At 36.7% G+C, this 27,310-nt stretch overlaps 1 protein-coding gene across 3 annotated transcripts in view; it reads right to left on the bottom strand.

Moving 5' to 3' along the window:
* Positions 1 to 27,310, bottom strand: part of TOX (thymocyte selection associated high mobility group box) — a 218,109-nt gene that overhangs the window by 104,317 nt on the left and 86,482 nt on the right. For all 3 annotated transcript variants that reach the window (XM_068188127.1, XM_068188133.1, XM_068188118.1), the window contains exon 2: positions 141 to 206. In XM_068188127.1, coding sequence (XP_068044228.1) covers positions 141 to 206 — 66 coding nt within the window. The remainder of the gene's footprint in view (positions 1 to 140; positions 207 to 27,310) is intronic.

Here is a 27,310-nt window from a genome sequence, read left to right as displayed (position 1 = left end):
AAGGCTTAAATGCTTTGTTTATAAATTATGATTATTCCTGATTGCAGCAGTTACTGATAGTGCCACTCATTTGCAATGCAACTCTTTGAATTTTTTTTAATTACAATTTAAAACAAGGCAGAGAAGATTAATTAACCCACCTGGCTGGCTGGCACGTAGTCCTGGCTTGGTTCTGTCATACTCATATACATGTTCTCACCGTCAAACTGCAAAGGAAATAATAGTAAACATTCAGCAAACTCGATTTTTTAGAATTGACTGAAAAAAACAGTTGCTATAAAATAATATTACAGCCTGGTTTTAGAGACTTGTAATCGCATGTGTGCATCTTGTCTTTGATGTTCCTGTTGTCATCCTTATTGACCCTGGATGTCAGTGATTTGGAGTAATTAGTGCTCTAGTAATTACAGCTAGCAAGGAAGAAATGAATGGTTTCCTTTCATCTGCAATCTGTTTTAAAACAAAATGCCTCATTTTGTGCACCATGTATACATATTGCTGTTGGTTGCAATGAAGTACTAAGTGAATTGCACACTTACTGAGAAAAGAAAGATGAGAATAGAATCTGCACTAAAATGCATCTTAATGGATTCCAACTTTAGCTTCTGAGCAGAACAAGAGTTGAAATTTCAAAACAAATTAAATCCCCTCCAACTGAAATGTTCCCACATCAGAAAGTAGGAAATACATTTCCAGACAACCTTCAGACATCTGACTGTATGAAAGAGTATACCTCCCGTCCGTATGGTGTAAGAGGATAGTTTGCTTGATGTGTGAATAAAGTAAACATTCACAATCAGATCTGCAAAAATAACCATCTGTAAATGATAAATACCATTCCTGGAGATATATATAATATATAAAAAGCTTCTTTCCTTTTCTTTCCTTTTCTTTTTTTTTTTTCCTTCTCTCAACTGCAGTTAAGAAGTAATGGAAATGTCATAGAAAGGAGTTGATTAAAATCTGAAAGTCTAGATGGTGAAAAACTGTCAGATCTGGAGCCTCATCCTGTAGCAGCACAAAGAAGTGTAAAACTACTGATTTCTAACATAGTCTGGAAAATGTCCCCACAGAAGTCTCGTCACACCTACTCAAGTGGCAGTACCAACAGGGCAATGATAGTTGCAATTTCTGCTCAGGAGCTAGGGAAAATCTTTTCAAACCTTTTAAGCAGAAATGAACAACAGCAGGAATTCCTATCTCCAGTCATCAACCATAAATTTCCAGCTGTTATGAGGTCTATTTGAAATAACTTGCACTTGACTCCTTGTGTGAATGCTTAGAGTGACATATTTTGGACATCAGCCATTGTTTTGCATGACACAGCAGCTTTTTTAAGAAGTCCCTACTACTGAGATTGCTCTGCTCCCACAGAAGGTGCCTGTGAAATATCCCATGGACATTTCGTGATCAGTGTTGAGCTTCTGGGGATATTCTACCTGCAAGGTGCAGCATATTCAACTAGCCTGAGGTGGCAAAGTTAAACCGTGTCTTTGGCAGATAGCTCTACCAATTTTTGCTGAGGTGGCTGAAAATGTTTCTGCTTCCAGCTGTTCATCCTCTCTCTCTGCCAGAGGCTACAAGGCTTGTAACAGCAGCAGTAACATGAACAATGCCAGCTCCTGGCACAGCAGCTAATGGTCTGTCCTTCCTGACCAGAGCTATTTAATAGTCACAGACTATCTGTCAGAAGTCCTAGTTTCATGGGAGGGAAAGGATTATGCCACGGACACAGATCTGTCATAGGGAATAGAGTATTTCCAAATTCTGACAGAATAGAGATAGTTAGATTAGTTCATAATATAAAGGTTGATGCTCATTCCTTTTTTGTTTCTTGTTGACATGTAACTTTTCTTTTAGCTTTCTCATTCAAGAATGTTCTTATTTATAAGCATTCAAAGTAGAGTTCTGGAGAAATAATTTTAGTATCTGGATTGGAAAAAAATGTATTGTTTCTTCTATTCAGATGGACAAGTAAAATTCTGAAGAGAGATTTCACAGGCAGTAGTTGGAAAGCAAGCACTCCAGTGCAAGGCCTACAGGAGCTCAACTTATTCAGCTTGTCAGACGGAAGGCTGAAAGGTGCCTTGATCACTGTGATTGGTACTTACACCCTGGAAAGATGTCTGATAGCAAGATGTCAGCCTTCCTGACAGTGGTATAATGAGATCTAGTGTTGAGAAATGGAAGTTACAGAAATTCAGCCCTGAAATAAGATACAAGTCCCTACTTTAGGAGGTAATTAAGCATTATGTCAACAGCAAACTCATCATTTCTCAGACATTTTAGAATGAGGTTTGATATCTTTTTTGGAACAGATGCAATCCATATCATATTTATAAGAAACCCCATGGACAGGATAGTTACATTTGCTGGTTATGGGAGTCCTATCTGCCCTGGAAACCATCATTCCTTGAGTCTCCTCTTTTGATTTTCCCCCATTATCTTCACACAGTTGTTGTGATACATTGCAAGCTTTGCTGTAATTCAAATACCATGCTGTTTGTGTTTAGTTGCAGTGAATATGAAGAAATTTATTTTCTTTTCTGCCTACTGGCTAGATACAGTCAAGAATTATTTCAATTTATTTTGCCCTCCATAATGTATGAGACCATGATTTAAGAATCTTTATGAAGTAAACTAGTCTTTCATATAATTCCCTCTTTTGAATGTTTGGTCATCTGTCCTTGCTCCCAAGCTTACAATCACCAAATCTGCATTTTCTGAATAATTTCCCTAAGGTATTTTTCCATGAACACTGAAATTTTTATAATTCTGTGTGTTGTTCTTGGATGATCTGCCTACCTAATCAGTGCCTTGCTATTAGTGGTCCCCCTGGCATGGTAGGATATTGGATCTCAGCCTCTCCTGTTTGTTGCTTGTGGCCCTCTATTTAGCTCTGAAATATTTTTATTTCTGCCATGGTCTATGGGCTTTATGTGAGCATGTTTCAGAGAAACTAAAACAGAAAATAATATGTGTAAATTTAAACTTCGTGGCCTTTTGACCTTATATGAGAAATGTAAGGGGATTGATGCTTACATTAGAAATTACCTTCTGCAATATATTGGATTAATTTGTTAGGGTAAATTTTTTAAAAAATATATTGATGTATAATGTTTGTAAAATCTGAGTGACCTATTAACATCTAAAAATATCCAGCAGCTGTCTGATTTGTTACTTAATTTCTTCAATATTCAAGCATGGAATTTAGTCACTGCAATATTTAGCATCTGCTTGTCAGAAGTATGTGCAAGGTGTTGTGTAATAGGTTATACAGGTCAGTAAAATTTGATGTGATGTGTATTTATTGTAGTGTTTATATATGCATCAGCTGACAATAACACTCTTGCCATGTTAGTGTTTGTACTACATTTACTGCTGTTTGAATTATTATCTGCCCTCAGTCCAGTGCAGTGGGGTGCATGGCTACTTGGCAGTTCCTAAGACTTTGGATATGAGCCTGAAAAACTCCCATAAACTCAATGGATGAGGCATATACACATGCATTTTGTACAGCAGGTATTGCCAGGAGATACCTCCTTCACGTTCTCAATGTTTACTAAAATGTTTATAAAAGAGTGAAAATTCTGTATACCAGAATAAAACAAAATATTTACCACAATGCTGGTTTGTTTATTCATCATCCCCTTTCCCAACTACTAAAGCAGCGTGAAAAAGAGACGACCTGTACACCCCACCCCAGCCAAAAGAAGGGTACACAAACCTTCAATAACAAAAAGTTCAGAAAAACTGATGCAGCACAGATACAATGCTCACCTTGCCCAAACATGATGATCCCACATCAAAAAAATAAATTGAGGAAAAAATGCCAACAATTGGATCAACTGAAAAATTCTATTCATATTTTTTCCCATCTGTTTAGAAGCTTCCAAAATATGCTCCTAAAGCCCAGAAATTAATATTGAATCATTTCACCTTTAATAGATTGCTTTTTAATGTGCAGGCTCTGCAGCATGGCACCTTTCAACAAGTCTCTATCTGGACCCTTAAATTCATGCTATATCCAGCTGTAATTCAGCTTTACAAGTAAAGTGTATACAACAGTTCAAACAACCTATCTGGATCAGAGTGAGCCTAAAGATGAGCAGATATGGCTCAAAGATGTCTTCCAACTACCACAGCGTTCTTCCAGGTTATACTCTATGCTTCCAAAATTGTCTTAGTGTAGTCATCATTTTCAGGTTGGCAATCTCAGCTTGTATTCCCTAAGCTTTCCTGCCACTCACTGTGCTTGATTTCAAGCAAAGAAACTGCACAAGCATCACTTAACCCGTGGATGATTCATCCCAACAGAACAGAAGAAACACAAAGGCGGGCAGTTAAATGAACTGTCTTTTATGAACCTATGTATGATGTATTTATATCACATGACATTTCATATAAAGCTTTCCCAATGTGTCTCCAAGACCCCTCAGTATCATTAAGACCAGATTTCAAAATCTTCCATTTTAATCTATTAAATGTGAATGCTAATACAATATTCTGGTATGTGATAATAACTACTCTTGACAACATTTCTTTTCACTTTAAAGTGTAACTGCATGAGAAGTTTGGGTGAGAGCAAATGAAGAATATGACTGCATTGTAATATTAAAAGAAATATAACTGGGAACTAGTTTTAATATAAATTCAGGATTTATGATCCTGAATAATATTATAAATAATATTCTTTATTTAAATTATTATTATAAATAAAACATACAGGCAACACTATGGCATGGCCAGTTAGAAGACCCCTCAGAATGACCCTTTGTAAGACAAGTTGAAATGTTCAGCAACCAATATGCACAACTGCTGTTATTAAATACAATTTACTCATAGAAGTTAGGGATGTAATTACCTAAACACTGTAACTGATACAAGAGGTATGACAGAGTTTAGCAAATGCCCAGAGTGGTAAAAGTGTTTTAAGGGATCCATGGCTGGCTTCTGCCTTCCAAGAATGTGGCATCATACCAGAGTCACTCAATGTGTGGCCAGGAACCCGTTTTCATCTTCCCATTTAAATTGCGTCAAACTTTATCATCATTTATAACAGTATATTATGATTTAGCAAAGCTTGTAAGAATAGTATTTTTTTATTCGTTCTTAACGTGCTTTAAATTAAAAACACCCTGGGTGGACTATGTAACAAAGAGGCTATAAACAGGTTGAACAGACAAAAAAATGTCTCATGGTGACACCAATGCAGAGAATGTTTATTTGATCACCTAACTAGACAGAAAACTTTGGAATACAAAAAGGAGGGTGCAAGGTGGCAGAAAAAACTGAAAGGGCTTGAGAACCAAAGAGGATAACTGGAAGTAAAATATATTTATAGGCTAGTAACTCTATGTGTGCATACAATTATTAGAAATGCAGATTAATATCTGCATTATCATCATGTAGCTTGTTCAGATGACAGCTACCACATAGACATACATGTTAAACAAGGTTTCAGCCTAGCTTCGAGTTCTCCCCTCCACTTAAACTACCTTCCTCTATACCAAGTCACTCTCTTTTCATTGCAAGGATCACCTGTGCTATCTGGAGTATAGGGAGAATGACATTTCTCCCCTCTACCTCTCTCTTCTTGCCTTGTAACATTTCTTTGCTGTTGTGAAATGAGGGTTTCTTTTGCTCCTTTTTTCATCCAGTTTTTGACTTCTGAGGGTACTGCATAATTGCTCTCTCTTTCTATGCATATATATATGTGTGCCCTAAGTTCTTCAGGCACAGTTATATGAGCTATGTGAAAGAAAAAAATTCAAGCACATGAATGTTTGAGCTTTTTCCCATTCATACCAAAGGGCAGCACAATGTGCCAGTACTGCATGTCATCCAGCTGCAGTGTGGGCAGGGCAGCCCAAGGAATATGAGCCCAAATGGCTATGGATGCCAAAATACACTTGGGACAGGGGTGTGGAGGGGGAGCAGCTTTGGACAATGTTCTGTGCACAAATGTATCCCAAAAGTGATATCCAAAAATGTAAAGATTAAAGGAGGAGAAGCAAGCGGAGAGATGATGATAGTGGTGAAAGGTGCTATGTTTAGTAAGTTAATCTTCTGGGTAAAGCCACTGGACTTGACATTCTGATTTCTTCAAAGGATCTTAGAGATCTTCAAAGCATGTGTTATTAATCACATAATCTAAATACAAATTTCTCCCATCTTAGATTTGAACAGGAAGATTGATTTAGGTTTAAACATAAACTTTAGTTATATCATTAAACTATAGTTTACCCTACTCTGATGGCGCCCCAGCACAACTGGTTATGTTTCATTTTAAGAAGTTGCAATAGCATTGTGTAAAAGGATTATTTATTTCTAGTGATATAGTGATTTTACTGCTTACAGGTTATAGATATCATTTGTAACTTACATTCTCTAAAAGCCACTAATCCTGAAAAATCTTTAAAGCTAGGTAATTTTGTTTATTTTAAACCAAATGCCAAGGGTGGATATTGTCTCACATTGCTTCATGACAAAGAGTGATATTTTGTTTTACTCAGAGCTGCTGAAATGACACTAAAATAATAATGGGATACAACATAAATCATCAAATTGCTATGCTAAAGAAACAGTTGATCTTATTATGTCAACCATTAAAGATAAAACCAGAGATGCTCTGTAAACATCATACACGGTGGAAAATTCCTTTCTTGACACAGTTTGGCAAAGCGGCACATTTGTATTAAATTGAAACTCCATTTTGTCTCCTAAACTCCATTTTGTATGCTGTACTTGAACATGTTAAAATTTATCCAAGACAGGTTACAGTAATGCATTCCAGACAGGCACCCTTCCTTCAAAGGAAAGAAGCTTGACACCTCACTGAAGGACTATCACAGGAAAATTGTCAAAAAACAATCTAGTACTATCAACTTTGATTATTCTGCCATCTTCCCTCCCTCCTTCCATAAACCTTGTTTATCAGCAGAGGAGCGTACTGAAAAACCATGCGATTGGGTGAAAATGCCTGAATGGCAAAAAGAAGTCAAATTCTTTGCAGAGCTGGATGCCCCTCTGTGGCCAAAGGAAGATGATTAGTGCAGACTGGCAGGACCTGGAGGAATCCTGTCCCATCTGTAACAATAGAAGCCCTCCAGGATACTGAAAGTTTGATGAGTCAAGCAATAGAGTGGAGATAGAATGTTTCAAGACTATTATTATTATTATTATCATTATTATTATTATTAATTTTAATTTTTATTCTGCTACTAGTTTTCAGGAACAAAGTATCAGGAAAATCCTTTATGTCTCCGGTCCTTTCATCTTCATATTGCTGAAGAGTCTGAACCAGGAATATGGGGTACGTTCTCTTTATGTGGTCCAAGTACAGTGACATGTGGACTGGCCAGATTGGAGTTGGGAAGGAATCTACTCCAGTCTTAAAGGCAGGCACAAGGTGTGTGAGAGCACTGGCAGCAGCCTCAGAGCAGGAAGCGGGGGTGCTGCTTCGCAAGGAAACGCTGTCAGACATTTCCTGTCTTAGAAAAAGCCAGAAACAGCCATGAAATTCTCTTTGCCCACAGCACCCAATAGACTTGGACCCATTTGGTGCTTGGATCCAAGTGTGATAGGGCATGCAGACTAGCACTGCCTTTTCTACCCCCTGGCTTTCAAAGACAAAATATTTTGTAAATACAGTGCTTGGTTCTCCTCAAATGAGACCATTTTTCCCTCATTTTTCAATTATAACACCTGCTATTGCCTCAAGAAAGTACAGACAGTGCTGTCAAAGTTTTCTCCCAGATTTTCATGTCTGCGTCATAAATGCCCAATCCACCACTGCATTCCTCAAGCTTACTCACTATTTACCTCTCTCACTGGGAAAAAGGGAGGAGACAGAATGTTTGCTGAGTATGTTCTCGTAGGTGGACAGCTGGCTGAATATCTAAATATACACTGGTAGTTAAAACCTGAATAATGGCACTACAGCATTTGTGTTTTTCCTGCACTTAATAGAGGTTAATGTGAAACTGCAGGAAAGGTGAAGGGGAGTGTTTAGCTTCCCACTTGGAGCCTGCATGTGTCAATGCCTGACAGAGCCTTGAAGTTGTTAGCCTACATGCAGAGCACTAGCTGAATGAGGTTACAGTGCTGAGCACAGCGGGCTAAAAGAAGTAGGATCAGACTGATAGGAGGAGTGGCAGAGTCCAGGCACAGCAGAGTGTATCAAAGACAGCCCAGGGGAGAGCGAGTACTGTATTAGTCCTTTGTGTACATTTAAATGGAAGACAGTGAACATGCAGAGATGAACTCTGAACTCTCTCAGCTGGGATCCTGCTCCTTTTAACCTTGGCTCTGTAAATAAAATAAAATAAAATCAAATAATAATAAAAAACTAAAAAGAAATAAAATAAGGTAAAATAAAATAAACCCAGCACACTGTGGTCTGGACTCCTATGCTCAGCTATTTTTTGCATATTGAACACTCATTAAATAAACATACCAAGATCAAAGTAGCAAGTGCTTTTGTTATTATTTTACTCAATTCACACTAAATTATAGATGCAGACACCCACTGGGAAAATTGAGTGATAAGGTGGAAAGGTTTGAACAATTAAGATAAGACCCTTCTTTTTCTGCCCACAGCAGCTGAGGAAATTTATTTAACCTCATAGGCTGGTAACATTTTCCAACACCAACAGACCTGGTCAATTTCATTACAAGTTCTCATCCTGCACCATGGAAGGTAAAGGGAATTGTGCCAGTTGGATCAGGAACTGGTAGACTGGTAATGGAATAGGGATCGTTGAGTTTCACAGTAATTTTTGTCCATGTTCATCGCTGCCTCATTGTGAAAAGTGGTAGATTATGTAATGACACACATGAAAGCTTAATAAACAGGATCTACAGAGGGTAAAGAGTTGACTAAAAAGCATTTTTTGTATATCCACATAGAGAACCTCTGTGCTGGAGTATAGCAGAAGAGAAGTTCCATGGACCACAGTCAACAAGTTTTGCACAACTAGGACAGAACCATTGCCTTGCATGAGTACAGTTGGAAAATTGTAGGGATCCATGGACAGAGTTTTATCTACTGTGTTATTTATAGTGAATGGGATAAATATAGTTCCTAAGGGTAAGTACATCTCCTGCACAGCAGAATATTAGAAATAAAAAGGGGTAGAACAACATCAACCAAAAAAGCACAAGCAAAATTCTACTACTATTCTGAAAATCCTATGAAACAGGATCTTGAGAAGAAATAAGGTGACAACTGCCAGATAAATAAACAACCTTGCCTGAATGACTTATGCTTGAAAGAGTAAGAGGGATAAAACACATGGCATATGTAGAAATATTTTTTTTACCTATGCCATCTTTAAAAATCCAATTTTAAATAGTATCGCCTAAGACCTTAAGTGCTCTAGACTAATGCAGCAGGTCATTTGGATCACATGTACAACATGTATTAAAATTATCCTGCTGAAAGGACAATGCAAAAATACTTAAAATCAAGCACTCATTGAAATATGCAATAAATTGGATGCAAGAGCTCAGACATTTACAGAAACAGGAATAAAATATTTAGGTATGTAACTAACTCACTTGGAAAAAATCAGCTTAAATTTCTGATAAACCAAATTATTTAGCACAGTCTGATGGGATCTCATTAGATAGAACTAATTCAGACCTGGAGAGAGTGATAACAGAAATGACTAATTGCAAGGACTTAGGAAAACATGGACATCTGTTAAATGACAAGAGTGTTGTAGGGCTGATACACAAGCAGAGTTTACCAAAACAGCTACTGTGGCAGCCATGTGGAGAATCCTACTTCCATCCACAGTTACTTTGGTAATTCCTTAATTTCAACAGGATTATTTTCATTAAGAATGTCACACATGTTTATTTCTGTCTGCATCAAATAAGAAGAGGGAGCACCATGAATGTTCATAAGAAGAATCTGAACCAACGTGGATTTTTACACTTATAGTTGCAACAGATTCAGAACCTTGACAAGGCTTGTAGCTCCGTTGCTAAGATTGTCTACAGATCAAACTGAGATACCCTGGCAGAGCAATGTAGGGAACTTAGCAGTATTCTATCCTAAAATAGGTCATTTGGGAGTAGATGTGGTTAGAAATGTTCAAAATATTACTCAAAAGCAGAAGAGGAAAAGTTGTTTTACTTTTTTTTCTTACCAACTTCAGTGAAGACATGTCCTTGATGTGAGATCACTTATCTGTTCTCAAAAATTCTAAGTGTTCTCTACACCTTTTAAGATAAAACTTGACCTTCAAGTTCACTTTATGACTAAATTATTCCATGACTGTTTTAATCTTTTCTTTGTATTTTGCCAAGTTGCACTCATAATAGCTTTTTTAAAGAGTCTGCAGCAGTGTTTCCTTTATACAATTGATATATTTTTTAACAGAAAAAAAAGACAAGTCCATGGAAATGTATTTCAATTTTTTCTAAGTTTTGAAGGTAAAGAGCTAAAATATAAAGCTACAGTTGTACCTGCCATTCTCTTATCAAAACCCTCTAAAGACAAAAAATGTCCCACCTCCTCCTCCCTCTTGCTTGAAGAACAGGTGCCATGCTCAACACTGGCTGCTGCTTTTCCCATCAATACACTATGAATCTATTACTGTTGAACACTCCTCACAGCAAATCAGATAGCAAAAGTTACTCAAACCTGGCATTACCAGCACCATGGCTTTTGTCTTTCTAAGAGGCCATGCATATCAGCATGAGACAGCATGGGACAAAGCTCCTCGAGCAGGCAAAGCCATCCCCTGAATAACAGCAGAATAAGTTTCACAGAGCATCCACAGAAACATATTGCTAATTCCTGCCTTACAACTCCAGCAATGGCACTTTCATGCATTTTCCTCTTTTGGTTCAAACACTTCAGCCATTTTGCTGTTTTATCTTAAGGCCTTTTTCCATCCCTCTAGTCTGCTGAGACTAATGACTTCTACCTTTTACTAACCCTTGTAAACACAATGACAGATACTCTGTCCTCCTCTCCAGAAAGCCAATTTAAATTCCTTTAACCTTCTCTGGAAACATGCTTTTTTCCAAGCATTTCTTCATTTGTAATTGCTTAAGTGCTTCCCTTTACTGATGTCTATTTCACCATCTCATATGCTGTCCAGAATGAATGTAGTGCTCCAGTTAGACATGGATAATCCTGAACAGATTCTTTATTCCCAGGCTTCATCTAGACCCTGGGTATTCATCAAGCTCTTTCTTCCTGTATTATTTAGAAAATGCATTATTATTTAGAAAATGCTTTGCTTTTTGCCAGCCCTTAATAAATGAAATCATTGAAAGCTTATCCTGATTTATACAGTAGTATGGAAAGTTGCCAGAGAGTTAGGGTACATAGCATGACCTATGACAAATGGTGAAGACCTAAGCTCCATGGATTTTGGCCTAAGTCAGAGCTCTATGGATTTTTCAAATAAAGCATTTTCAAGATGAATCTTATAACGAAGATGACTTTTAAACATTTACATGAGAAATGAAAAAGCCACTTTCACCAGAAGAATGTGGCAGTTCAAGCACACAGTAGCACTGTGGGAAACCTTGTTTCAGTCCTACTCTGCCACTCCCTCACACATCACCTGCACATCAAGGCCATAGGCTGGGTCTTCCCATATCACTTATGTGGCTGTCAATTTCCTAAAAATATCTGTCGATGAAGACTTGAATTCTTCTCTCTCACATCTAGTGCAGTGTTCTTACTCACAGGACAATATTTACTGGTATCAGTCTTTGTAGCTTTGAGCAGAAATAATTTCAAGCCCTTAGAAATTCCTCTTAACAACTGAAATAAAAATTGGCAATTATCATCTTGTCAAATTAATATCGGCAAGGCACTGTCACTTCAACATTTGCAGTGTGATTTACTTCAGAAGTCCCTGAATGCAGTGAAACAAGCAGAGTTCTGTTACACTGGCCATGCAGAGACACAAGGGAAGTGCTTCATTTTTACAACTTACCATGAAGGGAGCACCAGGCTGGGCTTGCTGCTGGCCAGCCAGGGCTCTGATTCACTGGCAGTGATTCTCCACCTGCAGCTGCCCAGAGAGACACAGGTACTCCAAACTCCACGGCTAGAAGAGGAATTATGGACAAGGTGGACACAGGCTTCCCTCATTTTGGTTGAAATTAAACTAGCCAGCCCTTGCAAAGTGCGTGCCATCAGTTTTGAACTGGACCATGACACCAATGTAAAAACAAACCTCTTGAAATACAGATAATCCTATGATTCACACAGTGCAGCCTGTGCTTCAATGCACTGAAATAGAAGCAGAACTTGGCATTTGTTAATCCTACTCTAATTATAACAATCTATGGTATAACCCCTGCTAATGAGCTAATATAATTTTTTAAAAATGTGTATTATAAAAATGTGATTAAAGCTTGATGAAGCTGTTCTTATTATTTTATGATATAAAAATGGGTTCTTATTAGCTTTTGATGTTTCATTTTCCCCACAGCATCACAATATCTGCTTCTGTTTTACCCAATTGTACAATAACTGTTGTTTAAATTCAGCAAACTCATAGCCTAGTCAGACTCTAGCCATTTGATTAATCAATGAAAATACTCTGTAACAGTAATGCCATGGAAAACATACCTTATCATTTTAGTGTTCCATATTATATTCTCTCACCTTTCTCTACAAGCTACTGAAGTATTAATACACTGTCCTTGGGATTTGATAAAATATGTGATGAAAATTATCATAATGTTTCATGCCTAAAGACCATTAAATTAGTGCACATCAAACTTGAAATAAATGGCTTCAATAATTTCTGTTTAAATGTGTTCTTTTTGTTTGGAAGACTGAAATGCATGCTGAAAGTTTTAAATTTATGGAGGAACCTACTAAAAATTACAGCTTCAATGGTCATGCCTAAGATTATGTCTCTGTCTCTGCTGTACATACACAAAATAAGCTTTCTTGACATAGTCAAACTCATTTCCCAATCTAGAAGAACTTAATTCTGTGTTTATTAGGTAAAAAAATCCTCCAAGCCAAACCAGTAAAGAGGGAACAAAGAAAATCAAATGGGCAAATTGTACTCAGATTTGCAGATATACAACTCCAGCAGAAACACAACAGCTGCATAAATATTTCCAAACCCATATTTGGCTCCTTCCCTCCCACATTAAAAGGCAAATACAGCACCAGTTGAAATGATCATGCATTTCTTGATGGAGCAAAATGTCCTTGATTTGAATGCAATTCAGAATTAAACACCTTTTCACAGATGGTGCTGGTACCAGGACACTGGTCCGGGTCTATATTGGTATAATCCAATTGCTTTCAAGACTGAAACTGATCAGTCTCAGAAAATTTAACTCTTATTGAGGTGCAGTTTTCTTTTTTTCTCATTTTTAGGAAAGTCATTACATGGGCTCATGCATTCAGCACACAGCCTTTTTTGGTGTCAGCAACAATCTGCTTTGTGATATTCTTCTAGAAGTAGTAAGAGACTTCAGGGTTTTGCAGAGGCTCCTGAGTCTTAATAGCTGTATTCATAAATTGCTAGCCATACTGTATCACTGCTTCTTCCTGTGCTTTAGAGATCATGTAATACTCCCCAATTACCCTTATGTCAGTGCCTACAAGTCAAAAGTTCAGAAATAATAACAGAGTACAGATATGTGCCATCATTAGATTCATGTTTTGACAGAAAATTAATTTGGTGTTTTATTCATTTGTTTGAAATAGTAACTGCTGCCTTGAAAAGTATAAGGTGATTAATTTCCAATATTTTCAGATCATATTAGCAAAACACAAGTGTTTTGACATGCCTAATAGTTGTACTCATAATTATGATTTTGCAGTTCAGAAATTCTTTTAGCTACATGATCCAGAACCTTACAAGCTAAAATAGTCAGAACATTGATTTAAAAGCTGGGGAAGTATTTTAAGCATTACAGGGCATCATTGAAGATCTGTTGTTAACACAGACAGCAATGTGAATTATGTATGTGATTTTATTTCTTACTGTTAAACACAGCTTATTGGAAATGTATAACCAGCTTCTTTTTAAGAATACACAGCAAAAGCAATGTCATGTATTATGCTACAGCAGGTAATTCAGTTCCTTAGATAGGGTTAGCCAACAGATTTATCAAGCAGTCTCTAAGGAAAGTAGAGTTCAAGTCTAGGCTCATCAATAATACATAAATAAACTGAACAATTAGGTACAAAGTGGCTATCTTGTCAGACAACTTATTAACCGATAAATGATATACTCACTGCAGACAGTGTAAAAAAGATATGTAAAGATAGAAAAGACCTGAAAAGGGACAGGAAAGTACTCTACTCCTCAGTGTGTTTCTGGACTTGATAATTCTCTCCAATTCTCCATTTCGAGCTGAGAACTATGATGTCTAGAGAAAGGTGGTTCAGCAACACTTCACTACCATGAATCACTTAGGGTTTTTTCTGATAGCTAAACACAAATATATTCCTTTGCTCTTTAATCAGTGGTCTAAGGAAAAATATATATTTCCAGTGATGGCTACTATGCCTCAACTTCAACATAATCTGCAAATTTTACATAATAAAAATTACATAAATACAGTCATCCCCAGTGGGATGTCACCACTGGGCATTGCTATGATACAATCCTACTACTTAGATATATCAGTTCATAGAAAAGGGTAGATGAAAGCAGTCAGGCTTACACAGTTGATACAACAACACCAACAGGTCTTAAAAAGCATATCCATGGTGTTAAATATCAAAATATAGAACATTTGGTCCTTCTTTACTATCAACAAACTCAAATTAGATTCTCTTTTCTGTGCTGCCCTGTATTTTTCAGACAGAAAACAAGAAAACCAGAGATAGGAAGGACTGTTGCTTTTTTTCCCCCTCAGCCAAGAAAAACAAACAAACAAAAAGTCATCATTTCATTTAGGATCAACAAGTAAGCAAGCAAACTTAGTCCAAATAAAATCTTTTCATATGCCTCGGCTCAGAAATCATGAACATTTGAAGTACAGATTTCAGGATTGAACTCAGAATGAAACAAATATTTACCCAATATGATGTTTTTCATGCTCAAGTACTCCAAAGTGCTTTGCAAATATTGACTAAATTCTGCCTTTTTTTCTGTGTTCAGCACCCCTTGACTCCAGTAGCCATTTTGAGGGGTATATGGAAAAGATGAGTTTAGGCCTAATGTGCTTTGCTAATGGAAATGTAAATTATTAGTGAAACACAGCAACTTCTGTAGTGAAAAGAGGACATTACCCAGAATACCCTCCAGAGCAGTATAAATTCAGGAATTTATAAATATCCTTGCCAGATGAAAAAGTAATGTGGATGAACTGAAGAAATCTGCAGTGACTTCACACCATGGCTATTGTGCCTCAGTTAAACAACATGGACAATTCTAATGATACTCACTGTCATTTTACTCCAGACTCATTTGAGTGAAGAGTCCTTCCATTTTGTGTCTCAGTACCTTTGAAAATACACTTTTATGTCTTGTATAAAGACAGGCAGAGCCTGAAGAATAATGTTCCCCTCCTACTTACAGGGTAAACTAGTTCTCAGACCCAGAACATCACCCCTATGGGTTCCTGAACCCCCTCCTGTGTTCATGCTGGGGGTCCCCAAAGTAGGCAGAAGACAGTTAATGCAATCACAGCACCTGCAGAAAGACTGGCATGCAAGCTGGACTAAAGAAGGATGCACACCTGGGTAGGAAAGACAATATCTTTCCTGGGGAGTGAAAAAAAAGATGAAAAGAGGCAATAGAGCTGATTTTCCATCTCTGGAAGCAGGTTTCCATGACAGACCAGCTGAACTGTCTATATGATTTGCATATTTTTCTTCTGCTATGTATAAAAGGACTCTAGGGCAAATGTATCAAACTTTAGTTATGTAAAAGTTGTGAGCCAAACCCCAAAGAGTGCACATGACAAAGTGAATGGGATGGTGTAAAGTGCGCATTAACTGTCTCTGGGACCAAGTGACCTCTGTGCCTTCCATCCCCGAGGAGCTGAAATTGCATCACTGTGAAATGACATTGTGAAACCACATCAGAATCCATTTTTTTTTGCTTATTCTGGAGATTAGGGCTAGGGATTATGAAGAATCCATGGGATAGTTTTGCCTGCTGTATTAAAGGATTCCCTTGTCTGAAGGTGACAGTTTTGTGCATGTGCCACTTTTCCTAAGAGTAGGAAATAATAAAGAGTGGGTCAGATTGCGGGGTATGCATGCAGGCATTTTTTGCAGCACTACCTGCAGACTCAAACTCGAAAAAGTAGTCACAAAGTGAAAAATTTTCATAGTTGCAGTCAATCTATGGACAGGCCGATGGCACTGCAGCATGAAAATATTTTGCAACCCTGCCTGCAAACACAACCCATTATTTATTAGTTCAGACTGTTAGTGAAAGAAGAAACAATTTAGCACAACACTTAGAAGTAAAATGGACTTCTGAATTGCTATAGGATAATTTGCACCCAATTTATGAGTTTTTGCAGAGCTATGAGATGCTTTGATCTGTTTCATATAAAACTTGCTTGAAAATATGTTTCTTAGAGTGAAGTATGAGGCAATAAAAATGTGATTAAGGTGTGCTAGCAATTTTATTTTGGCAACTTTATGCTGTGCCTTTGAATTCCAGTATATATAAAGTTTGGCTCTTTTTCAATTGATAGTCTATCAGCTGAAGACTCTACATACACAAACATTAATAAACTCACAGACAATAAAATAAAAGCAGTCTAAAACTACATGCTATAATCTCTCCTTTTAAAAATTAATGTAGGAAGTCATAACGTATAGTTTATAATTACGATATCCAAAGAATTTCAGTTCAGTGAAGCCAAAGGAAATTGCTTACTATGGAACTAAGAATGTGATAAAAAGAAAATTAGGCACTGGCCCTGAAGCTCAAAACCAAACTAAATCACATATTTCCTCAAGCAGAAAGGGAGTCTCGTTTTTCATGGGGAAAAAACTTTCACAATAACCTTAAAACACAGAAGGCCAATTACTAATCAGAAGATACACATTAAAAGTGAACAAAACCAGTTCTAAAATCCCTTAAATGGTAAAGATATTTCTTTAGACCCCGACAGTGATAAGCCTAAAGTAATTGTGGGAATCACTTTCAAATTCTAAACTTGGACTTCTCTTTTCTACACAGAAAATTCACCCCAGTCAGAGTACTGCTTTAATTGATAGCTGGCATAACACAAGATATCTTTCAAACTTTCTTGTTCCTATATCCCTGTAAAATGTAAATGAAAATTAACCTTCACTGGGTTATAGCTAACAAATGCTCAGTGGAGGCAAAAAAAAGTTTCCATGTTAAACTATTGCTTTCATATCTGTATATGTAAAGATACTTTATCCTTTAACAAAGAGCTAATCCATGAAAAGCTTCACTAAACATTTTCTTGTACTATTCACATTTATGAAAGTTATTTCTGGAGCCTCAAGGAAGGTTAATGCACTCTCAGACTCTAATAAATGAAAACAGTGTGATTTACACAATCTATGTTCTTTGTCAAATTTAAGCAGTGTATCACTTCAGAAGATCTTTTGCTGACAGGAGCTTACCATATGATGGAGATGCTGGAATCCTCCTTACACTGGTTGTGCCTGGCATACCATGCTGTGCCTGTGCAATGATAAAATGAAAACTTGCAGAACAACCTCAGGCTATCCATCTCTGATGCTCAAATTAGTGGATATAGCTCACCAAAGACATGTAGAAATAGTTTTTTTTACAGAAGTAAAATGGAATTAAAACAGAATTTGACAAGTATGGGTTACCTCAGAATTATTCTACTGAAACCTAAGAATAAAAAATTCAGTCTCTCAGATCATTACACTTAAATAGAGATTACAGTCAATTGATAAGTTCCTGCCTCCTATCACTCAGTACCTACCTATAGATGAGGACTACTACTGTAAGCATGCTGTATCTAATGACTGATTGATTGATTTGAAAATGGCATTAAAAAAAAAAAATTAAGTATTTCATAGAGGTCATCCATTTCCCATCGCTACTAGGAAAAAAAAAAAAAAAGAAATCTGTCCAGGCAGTTTGTATTTTTGGGACAACTTCTGCAATCACAAAACCACTGCTTGCCCAAATTGTAATATAAGTGAAGCAGATATACATTCACATCCTGACCAGCTTACCTGAAGCTAGTGCATCATTCATACTTCTACATGCCTATGCCAGCTGACATACTGAGCCCATAAAACACATGAAAAACCATGCAAACAGAAAAGGTATATCTCCGGAAAATCATGTGAAGCTGGAGAACTTATTTTTCCCTGTTGCTCCAGAAAATGCAGAATTTCTTATGTACGAAAATAATATTGCTGTGAAAAGTTGCAACAAGATGTTGAAAGATACTGTTCATAAGAAAGGTTCACTTGGAAATTCCATTATTTTGAATTGAACAAATAGCAAACACCTACTAATGACCTTGAAGTCAGTGAATTATGCTAATCTAAGTGATTAAAAAATTTTAGTCTAACTATAAGGAAGCACTGTATTAATGTTTAACTGTTCTGTAGTATATCTGTTACTCTTTAACCAAATCTAAAGGCTGCCATGAAGGTTTTATGTGTCTTTTGGTCATTTCACTACCCATCAGATCCTTTGCATTCTTCAGCAACATATTTTTATGTTCCATACATGCTCCAATATTCAGATAAAAAGAGAAATCACGCAGTGCAATCACTTTGGGTAGAAGAAGGTCCAAAGTAGAAGATAACTTAGAAATGGTTGCAAAGACAGTTACTAAAAAGGAAAATATATACCTTATGATTTTAAGCAACACATTCTGAATGATGGGATAAAGACTTGTTAGAGAGGAGGTGAAATTCTTCCTCTTCTAATCTGGTTAGCGTTTTCTGAAGAAAGCCACAGGGAGTACTTATGTTTGGAATTTGCACAATAGGAATTGTGCTATCTGCTGCAGGGTTCATCCTTGTGTGAACCATTACACACCCTAAATAAAGTAAATGAGTAAGGAATCACAGTGTGGTTTTATGGTGGGAACTGAGAATTATTTTGCTTGACACATCTAAGCCACTGTTTTTAATCAATTTTTCCTTGACATATCTTGATTCTTCATTCCTCAGTGGAAGGCATGTAACTCTTTGCATTTTCTGGGAAAACTAATTTCCACAAGAACACATTCAGATAAGGACTTAAAACTGAATATGCATAAAGTTATATTTAGGCCTTAAAGTTTTAACATAACACTGAAAATGAACTAGTAAACATGGACAAAGTGTCTCCATAAGTTCTACAGAGACATGTGAAAAAAACCCAGATAAAGCTTATGAGTAGGGTGGAAGGTTAATAATAAGGGTAACAGTAAGGCAAATTATTTTTATGATATAATGTAACGGGTTCAGAAGTTCACTAAGAAAAATACAGCAAAAAGAAGACCAGACATTCAAACTGATCTTTCACATATCACACATCTCATGTAAATCTCTGCCATACAGTCGTTAAGATTCTACAGTTAGAAAAAGACTCATTCTAGGGGTATACATTTCAGTGGCTGTTAGATCTGATGTATTTGTCCCTCTATTCATCACTATGTAAGCTTAGGAGGTGCATGTACATACACACAAATTACAGAAAATATTTTTCATATTGTACTAATAACTCATAGATTTTTTTGGCAAGTACAACAATATGACACATTTGGGAAGGAGTGCATTCAATTCCATTTGAAAATGAAGCCCTATCAGTCAAAATAAAATGAAATTTATAAAGGTTATATCATATTTATGCATTTACTAAATATAAAATTCAGCATATGGTGCAATGCTACCATATGCTTGATTTTGTAAGAGCAGATTTCCAATGTAGTAGGAGAGTTCCCCACAATAACAGATCATTAGCTTTGCATTTCCTTTAAAACACTTCTGGAAAAATAACAGCCAAAAAGTATCTGAGTATGAGACACATGATCTATATGCATACCTACAACAGATTCAAAATACAAAATGGACCCTACAACCTTCATTTGCACAATGTATACATAGTGTCTATTTATTACTATTTAATAAGCTTTTATTGCTCACAATACAGCAGAAGTGAATAAGTATTTTCTGATCTACTAAGTGTGTGAATTTGAAAAAGACGTCAAAAGAAACAAAGTTCTGATACAAAACAAGAATAAAAAAAAACTTCTTTCACACTAAAATCATGAGGAAATAATATTTTTTTTCTTGTTGTTCACTGAGAGATTATATAAAAGCCATAGTTTGATATGGTCAATTTTGGTTTGGACCCCTGCCATAATATGCCTCTAATGCAGTTTAGATATTCTGCAATAAATGTAAGTGCCCTTCAAATTTAAGAATAAATTACGAGCTGTCAAATATTTTATGGAAAAATTATGGCATATATCAGAAATCTAAATATCTCAGTGGAAACACTGTTGATCTGCTGAGTTACACTGCTGTACACCTGGTTCTGGTTGCTTTAAAAGGCACCTCAGCTCCTTCTTTCTAAAGATATAAATATTGCCACCGGACAGCCAGCGAAAAATTTGGACATTCCATTCTTGGTCCTGTTTTTGATTTCCCAGTGTGAACTTAGGTTAAATTTTTCTTTATGCCAATGTCAGCAAAATATTATAAAAATACAACATCAATCCCTATTTTGAGTGCTTTGTGGAAGACGTATTTTTAAATGTCTTTTGAAAGCTTTTTGATCTCAAGTGCCAAGCTGTCAGAAAAGAAGCCAAATAAATGCCAAAAAATACCCTGTTACTAGTTTTCCTTTAGCACTGTCTAAACTGGGTGTATTTATATATTCTGCTAGTATTTAGCAACATCTGTAAAGCATTACAGGTGAGTGCACTAGAGGTAATGTTTGAGGATCCAGCTTGGCTAATTAACGCTGGACAAAATCAATTTTAAGTGGTGAAGAAAACATTCATTGAGAGAGTGAAAGACATATTCTGAAAGACAAAGCAGTAAAACTACAACAGACATAAAAAGAAAAGCAGTATCACCCTCAGAGGGAAGCGACTCAAAAGGTGAAACTCGGGCCTATTCTCGAATGGGTGTCTTACCTCTGTGGTACAAAGGAGGCAAACAAGCAATGGATTCACTCACGCAAGGACCAGTCATGACAGTAGCCCAGCCAGGGACTGTGACAGAAGTTGACTATTACATAAAAAATACCATGAGCATTTTTCAAAACAGAAGAAGAGGCCTCCATCATCCCACATATGCACTCACACAACACTGAGATTAAGGCTAGCTTCACTTTGGGTTTGTAAGACTAAAGTTTCCAAAATTAAACACAGCCAGATAGACTATAGTCTCTACAAAAGGTAACATTAAGATCAGAATAAAGATTGAAGAGGCTTTACAATGTCAAGGATTGTTTCCTAAAAAAAGGAATAATAATGGCTCCTGCAAAGTAGTTGGCATCATGCCCTTTGACAGATTCCAAAATGGCCCCTGAGCCTCTCTGTTTGTCTGCACTTACCAATAATTTATTCTCCAGATTATAGCTAGAAAGTGCTCCTTTACATCCTGTGTTTGAAGATGTAACATTTGATGATATCGAGGAATAGTCATCTCCAACTTTGTCAAGCTTAACTTTGTTGGCATGACTGCAGATAAGGCCCCTGAGATCTGGATCACCCAATCTACAAAAATATTTTAACCTTTTTTTAGCAAGAAGTGTTCAAATCTGCTGCCAAAAGCTACCAGGGTACTCTTAGATCATGAATCTGTTCAATGCTACAGCAGTGAGAAGAAAATATCTCTGCATCTTGTGCATATGCTAAATGATTGGAAAGACTCCCACATTTACTTCTATGGACTTAACATAAAGTCTTGAATGTTAAAGAGGTTAACCAGAATTGCAGGGAAACAAAATTAAACTAATACTTATGAAGAATGGACTCTCAACAATTTGTTCAGATGAAAAGGATGGCATAAGAAACTAAACAGTGAGAATTTATAGTTATGCAGTGAAGAGCAGGGAAAGTAAATTCACTGGAAAATTATCATTAAAAGGATACAAAAAAAATGAAAATGTTTTGCTAACTTCTCACTCATAAAAACTAAGAAATCAATATAAATTTACTCTTCCAGTGAGTTCTGCTTATAACATTTGGCTTCGAATTACAGATTTGAAATTGTCAAATTCAGACAGGATTTTACCACCACTCACTTCAGACACAGAGTGCAATTAACTCAGTCAAAATCTTACAGAGATTTTGTAGATCAGTCAACTTGACATAAACCAAAAAATACTTGGCTTTTAAGAGTATTGTCCACAAAGAGCTAATACATACATTATTTGTAACTTGTATGTGTGTATATATATAGATATAAAACTACACGCACACAAAAATAGCCACTGTGAAAGCTGTATGCAGTTTTCTGTTCTCACTCCCATGTCACATTTACTCAATTTACCAATCAAAACAGCATCTTTACAATTTCGAGCCTGTAGGGTTAGCAGAGTCAGTGTAAAGGAAACTGTCTTTTGTCTTCCTGCATCACCGCTAATGACAATCATTCTATATAATTTTCTTTTTCAAAAGAGAAATAGCAATGTTCAAATTAGAATGAGAACCAAAACAAACAAGAAAGTGTAGTGCTGAAAGTCTAAGCCATTTCTTAGGTTTCTTACGCCTGCAAGAACAATGGGTAGTAAGTAATAAATGCTATTTGGCAGCAATACAAATAGACTGCAGTGTTCACATTAACTTCACTGCAGTTCCTCTTCAACTCCACCTGGAGTAAGAGGAACTTTGCTTCCCATCCTTCCACCTTCTTCTACAATGCACACAACAGCAGTGGCAAGCATATGAAGGACTGGTTAGTAGCAGAGACCTGGCTTGCTGACTGAACAGGCCATTCTCCACCTCCAAGACAGATATGTCAGATTCTCTTTCACATAACATTTTTGACTCCAGCTGTATACCTGAAATATGTCCATTTCATATAATGCTTTAGCAAAGGTACCCACACTAATCAGCTCTAACAGTTATAAAGAAAGGAAATTATTTGAAGAAAGAATAGTAAAATAAAACATTTTTAAATTAAAAAAAACATACTTAAAAACCTAAGTAAAACAGCATTAAGTTACTAAATAAATTATTCATCCAGGCATAAGTTTTATTTTAAGAATGTTCACAGCAATTATTTACTCAGCAATTTACTCATGTCATATACTGAATAAGGCTGCAATAGCTTCTTTTAGTAATGATCACTTTTAAAAGTATTCAAGGGATCTCTGGATTTCTAGCTGCAATAGCTTCTTTTAGTAATGATCACTTTTAAAAGTATTCAAGGGATCTCTGGATTTCTAGCTGACACTCAGTAGAAAATCTACTGACTAACTATTTGACACGAGCAAGATATCTGTAAAGACACCCAAATCCACTGTATTTTGTTGTCACTAGTCCCAAGAAAGTCCACACTGGTCCTTGGAAATTGTCATGACTATGTTTAATTACAAACCATTGAAGAAAACATAAGATTCACGAAGTGCTTGCAATATGAAGTATGAGTGGAAAGCTCCCAGAACCTGTACAGACTTGTCTGGGTTCACATCACAGACACATTCAGGTTGGAAGGGACCCCAGCACAGCACTTGTCCAGCCTCCTGCCCAAGGTAGGGTCAACACTACCCAGATGAAGTTGCTCAGAACTTTGATCAGTTTAGTCTTGAAAACCTACAGCAATCAAGATTCCACAGTATCTCTAAGTAACTGGTTGCATGGCCTTCATTATCCCCACAGAGAATATTCTTTTCTGTCTATCCAATAGGAACATCCCATGTTTCAATTTATAAACACCCTGTCAACACACTGTGCACCTCACAAAGAACATTTTTGTGTCTTCTCAGAAATTCTATGTGGATTCTGTGGGGGGGGGCTGCTCTTAGTTACCTCAAGTCTATCTCTTATTTGGGTTAAAAAAAATCTTGGTCTCTAGATCTCTCTCTGACAACCTTGGTGGCTTTTCATTAAAATTGTTCCAGTTTACAAAGTGTTTCTATACTGATGAACCCAAACCTGGACAAGTAATTAAATTATGCTGTGCTGTAATGATTATGAAGAAAAAATAACAGTAACACACTTCGATCTACTGGCAACAGACTTGTTGGTACAGCCCAGTAACCTGTTAGCCTCTCCCACTTCTACAGCACATTGCTGGCTAGTGTTCAGCCCACTGTCAGGTCCCCATCAGGACCCCCAGACCATTTTCAACAGCATCCCAATCAACTAGATCCTTGCTGATGAGTCCCTAGCTTGTACCAATGCAAGGGCTGGTTCAGCCCAAGTGCAAGACTTTTTGCTTTTGTTGAATTCCTGAGGTTCTTGTTGGATGATTGCTCCAACCTGTGTAGGTGCCTCTGAGTGGTGATGCTGCTCCCAAGCATATCAACTGGCCTTTTCAATTCTGTGTCATTTCCATACCTGACAAGATTGTGTCAATGAACCCCTCCAGCTCTTTGAAAAAGATGTTGAACAGACTAGGTCCCAGAAGAGGCCCATAAAGACCTCTGCTTTTAATGAAACTCAAGGCAGTATATGGACCATTAGCTGCTACATGTGGAGTCTGATGAGCCATCCAGCTCCTCACACACCCATCATTCCACCCATCTAAACTGTACTGTTCCAACTGAAGTACAGCGATGCTGAGGGAGATCATGTCAAAGCCTTCATGAAGTCAATATCAAAGATCTATTACTCTCCTTTCACCTCCAGATTCAGTCATTTCACCACAGATGGCAGAGAGGTCACTGGGCATGATTAGTCCTTAGGAGATCCATGCTGCTATTCCTAAGCACCTTATTCTCCTTCGTGTTTGCAGAAACAGCTTCTGAGAGGGCACGCTCAATGTTTCTCTCAGGAATCAAGACAGCTTTAACCAGCCTGTAGTCCCTTAGGAGATCTTTCTCATCCTTTTTGAAGATGCGTGCAACATTTCCTGTTTCCAATCATTAGGAATCTCTTCCAGCCCCTCAATGACAAAGGAGAATGGACTCACAATACTTTCAGCCAGTTCTCTGTGTCCTAGCTGCTCCCCCTCCAGTCCTATGGACCTGTATGGGTCAACATTTCTCAAGAGATCCCTGACTTGATCCTCTCCTACTGCTGGTAAATCCTCTTTTCCTTGAATCCTGTCTCCAGCCTCAAAAGACCATGAGATTTTTTCTGTGGACACTGAAGTAAAGTGCTGACCACAGGTTCATCTTCCATTTTCTCATGCCACTTTCACTATCCACTTTCATAATCAGGATTCAGCAGCATCCCCGTATTTTTCTTGTTTTTTTTTAATTGTTCTTACAATGACAGAAGCTCTTCTCACTGTCACTCTTTGCCACTTTAGGAGTGCTAAATTTTTTTTCAACACCTCACTTCTAACATCTCTCTTGAGATTTGCAGTGTAAGCTCCTAAAAGTATCCACCAAATGCCAGAGATATTCTAGGAGGCATTAAGAATCAATAACATATTCATTTTGAAATTCAATGACTAAAGTTCAGATAGTTCCAAGAGGTTTATCATAAAACTCTTAAATCAAAACTTGTATTGCTGCTTTTCTCTTATAAAACTCAAACCCCTAAACACAAACAAACTGCAACAAATGAAATCAATGACAGGTGGAAGAATTACTCTTCAACAGGAGCAAGTTGTCCAACAAATCTCCCTTGCAAATGCAACACTGCAAGTCTTATAGTTGATCAATACACCCTCCATGCAATGGTTGTACATGGGAACACAGAGGCATGATTTGGTGTTAAGCAGCAGGTTACAAAGGCAGTCTGCAGCAATTCCACCAAAAGCATCAGGAACAGCTCCCACACCTTTTCAGTGCAAAGAAAGAAGCTGAACATTAATTATGCCATTCTCCTTAGCTTCTACTTCATCTCCATTGTCCTCTCCACAAGCTGGCACTGGATTTGTTTACTTTGTTGTTTAACTCTGATGAGAAGTGTATTTTCATAGCAATTTCTCAGCATAAAGGTATTGAGAAGTACACAAACAGGTTACTCTTGGATAAAATAAAACTGCCAGATGTACTGCAACTGCTAAAGAGTGTTAGATCCCTTGGAACAGCCAAAATTGAGCTGATATAAAGTCACGCATGTCCAAAAAACAAATGCAACAACAAAATGTAGCAAGCCCATGTCTGGTCCTGAGCACCATCTGTTTAATTCCACAGACCTGTTAACCTGCTGCTGCAGGGTTTTTTTTTAAGCTCTAATAGCTCAATCTACCACTCTAGACTAAGAGCAGTAAAGTTAAGGCACTCTCTTGCCACTCCTGATGATTCTGAAGTCATAGGGTATCACAGAAATACGGATTTTTCCCTTAAACCATCTCACTATTCAAGATTATGCCCAGGAAATATGCATCTCATGCAATTATTCACTTTAAAAATTAAGTTTTTGAAGAACATTTTCTGATGTCAAAAAGCCCAAACCTGCTTTTCACTTAATAATCTTTGTTAAACTGCATTTTGGTCAATGAAAATCGACACTTTCATTGTTCTGAAATGCAGTCTTGCTAGGGATGAAAATATTAAAATTTATTTTAAAATATCACCCCTTTTTTTTTTTTTTGTTTGTTTGCATGATGAAACTACAAGCTTTCCTGTTAAATTTTAGAAATAGCAATATTACAATTGGTTATTCCTAAATAACGAATAGTACATATACAATTTAATAAAATACAGAACCCTATGAATCAGCTCATTACGCATCCCAAAGATTGCATGAATTTGACATGTTAGGACTCAATAACATAAAATAGGTCTTGAATTTGACACTATATCTTCAATCCAAAACAAAAAAAAAGAAGTTTTAAACTTTTCAAATAATTATTATGAAATAGGAATTCCATAGCAATAACATCTTATGGACATACTCTTGGCAAATTGTATGGATTTCTAAATTTGCATTGACTACTACAACATTTTCAGTTAATTTTTTTTGTTCAGAAAAATTCTATTTATTCAATTTGAAAAGTATGCAATTACCTTAATCACTTTTAATACATTTTTAATTTAAATTGAAATGAACTGATTATGTACTACAAAACATATAGATACTAGTTTTGCAGTTCTATTTTTCTGGCAGAGTGTCAAATGTTTGGGGTCTTTTTTAAATAAATAATGTATGACATGAAAAGAATATACAAGTACAATGTTGAAAAGATAGCATTTTCTTACCATCAAGAAACTTTTCACTGCAAGTGGAAACTGGATGCTAAACAAAGTGGACTGTCAGGACTAAATTACAGTTTGGCTAAATTCAACATGCTCATTCTATCATCAAC

The sequence above is a fragment of the Anomalospiza imberbis genome, chromosome 1, assembly GCF_031753505.1.
Source record: "Anomalospiza imberbis isolate Cuckoo-Finch-1a 21T00152 chromosome 1, ASM3175350v1, whole genome shotgun sequence".
Taxonomy (NCBI): Eukaryota; Metazoa; Chordata; class Aves; order Passeriformes; family Viduidae; genus Anomalospiza; species Anomalospiza imberbis.
Note: the sequence above shows the minus strand (reverse complement) of the source record. Positions and strands in the feature narration are given on the sequence as shown.